Raw genomic sequence first — 9,665 nt, 5'->3', positions numbered from 1 at the left:
ATACTATTAGTGCTGTGTGGTTATGTGGTCAATAAAGGTGTGTCATGTGACTATGGGTGAGAAAATTCATTAAAAACTTTCACTTCAGTAGTATTGGTGGCAGATAAGACTAGGGCAGATTTCGTGCTAGTAAGAGATACAGAAGCACCACACACATCCCAGGCACTAAGAGAATACCTAGCACATGGTTGAGCACCGAGAATACATGAGAGAAGAGATATGCAAGATTTGTATACTACATCAAGCAGTCACGCCTCGTCCTGAGCAATTAGAAAGTCAACAGATGAAGGGGGGAGTCTGTGCTGAGGCATGTGGTTTCTCACATCCGTCTAGAAAGGTTGCCCTGATAGGAACCTTCCTCCTGCAGAGCTAGAGCTTCTCTTCCCCTCTTTGCCCTGCCTGTTCCTTTGCCAAGAGCACTGAACAGAAAGAGGTGTTTGCTTGAAAATGCAGCTGGCACAGTGAGGTTGTGAACAAGGATGGTACCCATTGCCTGAGCAGGAGCCTATGCTCAGGAGACAAGAAACCCTGCTCACCACACAAGGATTAGCTCATCACAAAGGCCAGACTTTGATCTGTATGCCAAGCCAGACTTCCAGAGAGAGATCAGGTAAGTCTGTCTGTCTGTCTGCCTTCCTGCCTGCCTGTTCATCTGTCACATACCCCTGACACTTCACTTAAGGCTTCTATAAGTGAGATTAGCATTGCCAAACTGTAAGCTTATAAGAAAGGGTCATTTTTAAGACTATATGTTGTTGAATTACAGGAGACTTACATATTGGACAGGGTTTTTTAAACCACAAATGGAGACGCGGTTTGGACCTAAGGCTAAAGTATACATGAAGAAGAAATAGCATGTCATGCTTTCTGTCATTGCTCTGGACATGTCTGGGGCTCCTCCTTTCACCTGCCACCAGAATGCCTGTCTTGAAGCCCTCCCTTGGGTACTCTGAACAAGACACAAGGCTAAGACAGGGAGAAAGCAGTTTCATCCCCAGATACTGATGATGTTGCTCTGGTCCTCCTCACAGAATTCCCATCATCATGAACTGGAACATGATCATCTCGGGGTTTATTATAGTAGTGATCAAAGTTGCTGGAATGACCGTATTTCTGCTATATTGTGAGTATTTGTGTGAGCCGTCTCCCCAGCGTCCTTATTGTCAGAATGTCAGACTGAGTATAAAGGTTCAGTGCCCACGTACCTCCACGGTGTCCTTCCTCACTCTATCAGACACAGGGGTCAGGTTTACTGCTCTACAATGGAGATGCACAGCTGACTGTGTAAAAGGGTAGAGCCCTTACATGAAGCTTTTGGAGAATATGAACTAGAATATTTAGCATGCCTTTTTATTATTGCTATAATTTAAAAATTAATGCTGTTCCAGTTCAACCCAATAAGGCTGTGTGAAGGGCTAATATGAGATTAAGATTTAACTGAGGGATGTGTGTCTGTGTGTGTGCCTGCACACATGTGTGTATATACAAATTCTTCTCAATAAATTTATTAATAAAAGGAGCTTCAAAACCAAAGATTTAGCTCTGAAGTCAGGAAAAAAAATGAAGGAGGAAGGAAATGTGAGCAAATGGGTGCAGTTGGGTAAGCGGTATTTTCCTTGTGACCCAATTTTAATATGCAATGACTATCATGAGAGCAGAGGAGATCCACAGTAGGTAAGCAAAGACAACAAAAATATACACAGTCCTCCATGAGGCAGAGCGCTCAGTGCTTCTTCCTGTGGTCACAGCTCCCTGGCATCCCCGGTGGCTCATTTGCTGCTGCTGCTGCCATTTGCAGCCACACTGAGGCTGAGCCACTAGCTGGTTTTCTTTGCAGTCCCACAGGTTTTTGGCAAGAGTAATGATAGCTTCATCCCCACGGAGAGCTACGGAACCACTAATGTGCAGAATGGTAATCTCCCTACTATCAAGCTGAATTCTAACAGTCCCTAAGAAACTTATGCACAAATGCTCCACAAAGGTCCTCATCACCTTTTCAAGTGTGAAAATGAATAGCAAACCTATTGATACTGATTTTTATCTCCTACTGGTACTAGGGATCAAACCCAGGACCTTGCTTGGGAAAAACATAAGCTACACCCTTAGCCTCTGCTTGAAATATACAATGCTCAGTTTTCCTCCTAGGCCTGAGGATGGTCTGTGGGGGACTTCTGTAATGTGCTGTGGATATGTTTCATAGAGTCTTACAAGAATGGTTATAAAGAAACCAAGTTCTAGACAGGTGTGGTGGTGCAGACCTTTAATTCCAGCACTCGGGAGGCAGAGGCAGGAGGATCTCTGAGTTCTAGACTAGTCTGGTCTACAGAGTGAGTTCCAGGACAGCCAGAGCTATACAGAGAAACCCTATCTTGAAAACAAACAAAAAAAGGTAAAAACAAAAAAGAAAGAGAGAAAGCAAAGAAAGAAAGGCAGGAAGGAAGGAAAGAAGGAAGGAAGGAAGGAAGGAAGGAAGGAAGGAAGGAAGGAAGGAAGGAAAGAAGGAAGAAAGGAAGAAAGAGAAACCAATTCCAGCATTAGGAGATGGTTCAGTTGGTAAAGTCTCTGTCCCACAAGTATAAGACCCTGAGCTTGGATCTCCAGCACACTTGTGAAAGACAAGTGTTGCAGCAATGTCTGTAACCCCAGGTCTGGTGGATGGAGGCAAAGATGGGTTGATCCCTGGTGCTCATTGGCCAGTCAATCTAGCCAAACTAATAAATTCCAGGTTCAGAAAGAGACCTTGCCTTAACAAATGAGGTGGTCAATGTTTGGAGAAGGCACCCAATGTCAACCTCTGGTCTCCTCACATATGCACACACAAGTGCACGCACACTCTCACACACACGTACATACACCCACCAAAACATGTACGTACAACACACACACACACACACACACACACACACACACACACAGAATTCTTGTTCCACAAAGAAGTCTAGGCATCTTTTTGTGTGCCAAACACTCTGCTAGAACAACTATAGGAGAATATGACAGGTAAGTAATCAAGCCTCATGTATAAAACAAAAAGTTGAATGCCAGATGTTTCATACACAGAGGACAAGAAGCTTCTAATCCCACTTCTTTGTTAAAAGATTTATTTATTTTTATGTGTATGAATGTTTTTACCTTCATATATATAGGTACACTGTGTGCATGTGTCACGTATGGATGCCAGAAAAGGACACCATATGCCCTGGAACTGGAGTTAAAGTGGTGTGTGCCAGCTTGTAGGTGCTGGGAATTCTGCCACCTCTCTAGCTCCAAGCTCACTTGTCTGCAAGAACTCTGTCACTGCCTCTAAAGATAAGGGTTACTGTTGATATCTTTAGCACCCAAAACCGCCATCTCTAATTAAAAGTCTTTTATAATATTACAGTGTCTCTGAGCTAGGGAATGTATTAAAGGGTGAATGCTTATGTCTGTTTCATCATTATTATTTTAAGCAACAACTTCATGTCTGGGTAAATGGAAGTAGTTTTAACCATAACCAACAAATAACCAGAGCCCCTGAGGGGAGATTTCAGCAGTCTATGGAGCCATTGTAGCTGTCTGTGCAGTCAGTGCTCTCAGAAAAAAGATCCTCTTAGGGGCCCATCATTCCCCATATCTTGTATTTTAAAAGGCAAACTTCTTATGCTTAGAGAAATCTCTAGAATGTTACCTACCTCCTTATCTGCTGTAACTCTATGAATCTTGGATCTTCTTGTACTCAGTTACAATTCTTAGAGGAAATCCTAGTTGAGAAAAGCATGTAAAAGCTGTCTGGAATGAAAGCTTTTTGTAGAGGGTTTGGACACCAGAAATAAAGAGAACAGCAAAGATGCTATGTCAAGCCTAGAATAAAAGTGCTTTCAACCGCTCTCTGGAGGTGACCATGTCCAGTGTGTATATGGGAGGAGTAAGAGCCTTTTTGGGGTACTAGCCTCCTCTACCCCCACCCTCCTGTTTATTTTTGCCTCCTAGGCATTTCACATCACCTACCATAATAGGGAGAAGTGGGGTATAAAGTAGGACTTAGACACCTAGCACAATAGACCACAGCAGTAGCCAGATGGAAGCTTCAGAGAAGAAAAATTTCTCACAACTCTAGTTCAGAGGGACCAAGCCCCTTGTCTTCTCTATAGCATCTCTTTCGGGCCTTGCTTCCCTCCCTTCTTTCCCCCTTCCTTCCTTTCCACACACTCCCTTCCCAACTCCCAGCCTGCCCCAAACACTGGGATCTTCATCAAGAAAGATGATTTTTTTTTATACCTCTGGATCATCTAGAACATCTGGGATGCTTAGAAACAAACAGTCAGAGCTCAACAGCCCACACCTAATGGTTGTTGCAGCCCACACCTAATGGTTGTTGTGTTCATCGAATAGTAACTACCAGGCTTTCTTTTTATTTCAGTCTCACAGATCTTTGGGAGAAATAACGAAAGTATCATGCCCACAAGGAGCTATGGAACAGGTACAGTGCATGGTCCCTGGTTTCTCCCATCCCCTTGGTACACATAAGCTGGATTCTTTTGTTTTGTTTTGTCTGTTTGTTTTGTTTTGTTTATTTGAGACAGGATTTTTCTGTGTATTCATGGCTGTTCTGGAACTCAGTGATGACTCACACTGGTAGAATTTGCAGAAGGAAGCAGAGGCAGGAGAATCATAAGTTTGAGGCCAGCCTGGGCTGCACAAACTGGATTCTCAAGGAATGTTCCCATTGTCCCTTTCTTGTGGAACTTTTGTTCAAAGGGACCATGAAGAACTTCATGGTCATTCCCTCTATGTTAGGGGCGGGAAAACAGACTAGAGCGATGGAATTTCTTCCCGGATTGGGAAGCATTTATACTAGTAGTTACAAAGAAACCTATGCCCCATCATTTTGTGAGTAAGTCCCAGGGTTCCCACTCCAGACCACTAATTAGCATGTATTCATTCTGCTTCTGCCTCTGCTCCTTATTCCCCTAATCTCTCCAGGCTGCCCCAAAGACTGGGATCTTCACCAAGGGAGATGCTTCTTCTTCTCCACCTCTGAATCATCTTGGAATAACAGCAGGGATCACTGTGCAACCAGAGGATCCACACTGGCAGTTGTTGACACACTAGAGAAACTGGTAACGACATTGGGAGGGTGTGATAAAATAGCCTGTCCAGCGTCAGCTGCAGTTGGTGGAGTCTATGGGAAAACGTGAAGTGGGGATAGGATGCTGGCGAGAATTAGAGGCCTGCCTGGCTGGGGAGTTCATAGTCCTTGTTCTAAACCTGAGACTGAGAAATCCAGATCCTGTCATCTTCCCCATAAACTACAGTATCAGGTTTATGTATTAAAGATGAACCAGGACATTAAAAGTGCAAGGCTTGACCAAAGACCTAGTGCATGCAGAAGTGTGTAAGGACCAGAGAGATCGCTCAGTGGGTAAAGTCACACACTATAAAGCTTGATGACCTAAGTTCAATCCCTGGGACTTGCATGTTTGCAGAAGCTCCCACAGGCGGTCCTCTGACCTCTATAAGTGCCACATGTATGTTCACACACATACATACATGCATACTCATAAACTACAAAAGCACACAGACACAAAAGAAATATTACAGAATACTTTATGAGAAGTTCATGAATATAGTAAAGGAGGAAGATATGCATTACTCATGATAGTGATGTGTCATCTCAGTGTGCATAAGAAAAAAGATAAATTAATATAATTAAAACAAAGAACTGGAACCCACAGTTTACAGTTCACCTTTGTGAAAATGAGAGTAGATGAATGCTTTGTGGCAGCTTTGTTTACTGCCTTCCATTAGCTTGTGGCTGCCATATTTTATGCATAGGCAATGAGGAAATTAAAAAAAAGTAATGGTGTGTGTGTGTGTGTGTGTGTGTGTGTGTGTGTGTGTGTGTGTGTTTATGTGAGCACAAATGTGCCACAGCAGAAAGTCAGAGAACCACCTCACCTTCCACCTTGCTTGGGACAAGGTGCCTTGTTATTCACAACCACATAACTAGATTAGCTGCTCCCCTCCCCCAGCCTTCCAGGGATTCTCCCCTTCCTACCTCTCATCTTGCCATGGGAGCGCTGGGAAAACAAGAGACATCAGGCTATCCCGTGGGTTCTGGGAATCTGACCTCAAATTGCCACACTTACATAGCAAATGTTCCACCAACGGATACATCTCCTTAGCCAAAATAAAAGTTATTTGACCATCATATACTTAAACAATAGAACATTAAATTCATCATACTCATTTTACTTACAGTTGCCTCTCTTCAAATCTTAGCAATGATTGGATGTTGGGCACTAAACACTATTCATGTTTTCTCCCCTATCCTAGCTTCTCAAAAATCAACCTGTGATTGGGCAGAATTTTCTAGGGGGCCAACCCTTGATAGATGACCAAGGTCAGAGATTAGGATCCCACAAAGTCTCTAGGGTAAAGCACCCAAGTGGAAAGCAATATGTTTTCTGGTAGAAAATCAGGAAGAAAAGAGGGGCAGGGGGTGGGGAAAGAAAACAGGGGCTGGAGAGAAGAGAACGGGAAGAATTGATCCCTCTGTTTCCTCTAGACACCATTTAAGTTTTGGTGCGTCCAGTGTTCACTGCCCTCCTCCTCAGCTTCTACTGCATAGTGACACAGACAAAGATCACACTGATGGTTTGCTGATAACTCTCAACACATTTTTCCACTTGATTAAACTTAATTGGGGATGTGAAATTTTCTGGAGTGATGAAAATCCCACAAAGAGAAGCATTCCAGACATCAGATGTGTACCTGAAGTGGCCTGGTTTTGACTGTGGTGCCCTCCTTTCCCACACCTTCTGGGCAATACTGACATCACAGGGTATTTATCAGTGGTGCAAATTCTTCATCATTAGCTCTTCTGCACCGCAGGCCAAGCAGTCTGTCTCCAGATATCCAGGTGATCTTATGTCCAACCAAGTTTCAGAACTTCCCAGGCAACAGTCAGTGATACCAGGGTCCAAACCCCAGGACCCTTCCTGGTTCTCAGAACCAGAGCCACCATCAACCACCAGCTCAGCACTGAAGAACTCACTGATGAGCCGCTTCTTTTTTTAAACTTCTAGAAGTATCTTCAGGACATAGCTGATGCCGAGAAGTACTTTGTTGGTTTGACACGTCAGCCGGGAGGAAAACGGTGGCGCTGGGTCAACAACTCTGCGTTCAATGGCAAGTATGTGAACACCCTGCATTTTTTTCCCTAGGGGTTTTTACATAAGAAGACTAAACCTGAGAGTCACACTGAGACAGCTCAAAGGATTAGACTAGACTCTGTTCTGTTTTCCTAGCTGTTTCCAACCCACTCCCTGCCTATTTAGCCTATTTATTATAGGAAATAATCAAACATTTTGCATAATATAAAAGTAGAAGAAAAATATTAGAATATTATTCCTATAATAAATTATCTTCTTCAAACTGACCCACATGCATAGCTCTGCTGCACCTCATATATTTCATAGGTCATTAAACTGCACATCATACCATTTCCCCCGATATAGTTCCTTTATCTAGAGAAAGTTTACTATATACCTATATCCTATCTATGCCTTAAGGTTGGCCTGTATCTCTCAAGAACTATCTTCGGGGAATCATTTGGAGTCCACCTTTAGAGGAGGCTATACTATTTCCAGTTTTCATATGGAAATACTGACCTGGACAAGGAGCAAGCCAGGTCCCCTGCCTGCAAATGAATTTCCTTACAGAGAGGAAAAAATTAATATGTACTCACTGCCTCCTAAATATCAGGCACAATGCTGCGCTAAGCACCCGCATGGATCATTTCTCCCTATTAACCAGGATGCCATGGAGAAAGTTTCTATTACTCCCAAGTAGTTGAATTGGGTATGAGAGTTGAAATGAGTATAAAATGTGTTGAATTTCACATAGCAGCAGGATAGAGCCACAGTTTGATTTCATGGATCATTGAGCCCAAATCTCATGCCACTTTTTCATGAAATGAGACTCTACAGTCAGACCAAAAGGATCCAAATGCCAGAAAGAAAGTAGGAGAAGGCCAACGGCTTGCCTCCACCAAGGTTTTCCTAGAGCTAGCTCCCATTCAGTAAAGGAAGAAAAATCTCTTTCCTCCTTTCTTGGGCCTTCCTGTTATAAACATGCAATCAATACTGAAAGATGGTTTTGGACGGTGTGACACTGTCCTCAAAGTTTGGAAATACTTCCAACCTTATATGAACAAGTTAGACCTAGATTCTTGGAATCCATGAATGCTCACAGGAGAGTTGAGAGGAAGCAGTGGGTACAGGACTGGACTGGAGAAGATGTATGGAGAAGAAGGGCTCTAAGTTGGGAAGAAAGACCCAGTGCAGAAAAGGAGGGTGTGTGGTTGCATGAGGCTGCATCTCCTCCATGCACAACTCCCATGTGACCCTCACCTCACTAGCAATCAAAGACAAAACTGAAACCAGGAGCCTTAACCATGCTTTCTCTACTCATTTAGTGTTACAAATGAGAATCAGAACTTCCACTGCGTCACTATAGGCCTGACAAAGACATTTGATGCTGCATCATGTGACATCAGCTACCGCTGGATCTGTGAGAGGACTCCCAGATGATCATGGGTCTCTACAACAAGAGCAAATATATGTCTACAAAGACAGCAAAAGAGATTACTTGCAACTGAAACTAGCCCAGAAAATACAGAACATCCAAGACTGTGCCCATCTCCCATAGGCTGCTGGTCGAGCTTCCCGGTAAATCCTCAGGGTCAATAAACTATTCCCTTTCACATGCACCTTCACACAACAGGAGAATTCCTGCTCTACTCCGGGCACTCCCCAAGACCACACTTGCTGTGCGAGGGGACTGGATTCCAGTCATCTCAGTATGCAGGGCCAGTTTTCTGGAGATGAAATTGATGCAGAAATAAAATCTATTTCTGAGGAGTTGAGCATTTTGACTGACCAATGGGGCTTTGCCTGTAGACAGGCTCTATTTCATTCTTCGAGCACATGCCTGTGCTACTGAGAAGAAACTGCAAGCAGAAGAGATGAGGCCTGTGAGAAGGCAGTGTGGGGAGAAGATAAACTCAGCTTCACGACCTCCCCTACTCTCAGAAGTCTCCATTCCTATATTCCTCCCCAGAAGCTAAGGAAGAAGAAGCCTTCCTCTGACTGAATTGAGACCGAGGCTCTCGGGAGGACCTCTACAGTTCAACTTGAAGCTGAAAAAACATTGGGGGAATGAAGAGGTTTTGTATAAGACAGAAAAGAGGAGGGGAAGGGAAAGGGAGGGAAAAGAAGGGGAGAGGAGGAGAGGAGAAAGAAGGGAGAAGGGAGGAAAGAAAGGGGATGGGCAGGAGAGACAGGGAGAGGAGGGTGATTGAAAAATATTCTTTTATGACATAACTCCTTTTCTTTACAAGAAAGGGCAAAATGGAGACAAATGGAAATCCTGAGAGATGAAGTAGGGGGCTTGTTTGAGCACTACGAAAGAAAGGGAAGAAAAATGTAAAAAAAAAAAAAAAGAGGCTCAGTATGAAGCTAAAGTTATCAGAAGCAATGCATTGGTTGAGTAACAAGAAGCCTATAGACATAAATAAAGGACAGTGAGCTTATAATTCACGATCCTAGAGAAGCTAAATTAGAAGGTGAATCCAAAGACAAACATATAGGCATCCTCCTGAATATTAACCTTCATCAGGCGATGAA

At 43.4% G+C, this 9,665-nt stretch overlaps 1 protein-coding gene across 2 annotated transcripts; it reads left to right on the top strand.

The window, feature by feature from the left end:
- The first annotated feature begins 428 nt into the window (after nt 1-428).
- Nucleotides 429-8,779, top strand: Clec5a (C-type lectin domain containing 5A). Of its 2 annotated transcripts, XM_005365869.3 has the most exons (7): nt 578-610; nt 1,032-1,123; nt 1,838-1,912; nt 4,397-4,456; nt 4,960-5,096; nt 7,065-7,171; nt 8,456-8,779. In XM_005365869.3, exons 2-7 carry the CDS (start codon nt 1,045-1,047, stop codon nt 8,568-8,570), a joined length of 573 nt encoding a protein of 190 aa, XP_005365926.1. In that variant the 5' UTR covers nt 578-610; nt 1,032-1,044; the 3' UTR covers nt 8,571-8,779. The 2 variants fall into 2 exon arrangements, with proteins under 2 accessions (XP_026644408.1, XP_005365926.1); XM_026788607.1 differs by lacking the exon at nt 1,838-1,912 and having other exon boundaries at nt 429-610.
- The last annotated feature ends 886 nt before the right edge of the window (nt 8,780-9,665 follow it).

Source organism: Microtus ochrogaster, unplaced genomic scaffold (genome assembly GCF_000317375.1).
Source record: "Microtus ochrogaster isolate Prairie Vole_2 unplaced genomic scaffold, MicOch1.0 UNK4, whole genome shotgun sequence".
Taxonomy (NCBI): Eukaryota; Metazoa; Chordata; class Mammalia; order Rodentia; family Cricetidae; genus Microtus; species Microtus ochrogaster.
This window is presented reverse-complemented; position numbering and strand designations above follow the sequence as displayed.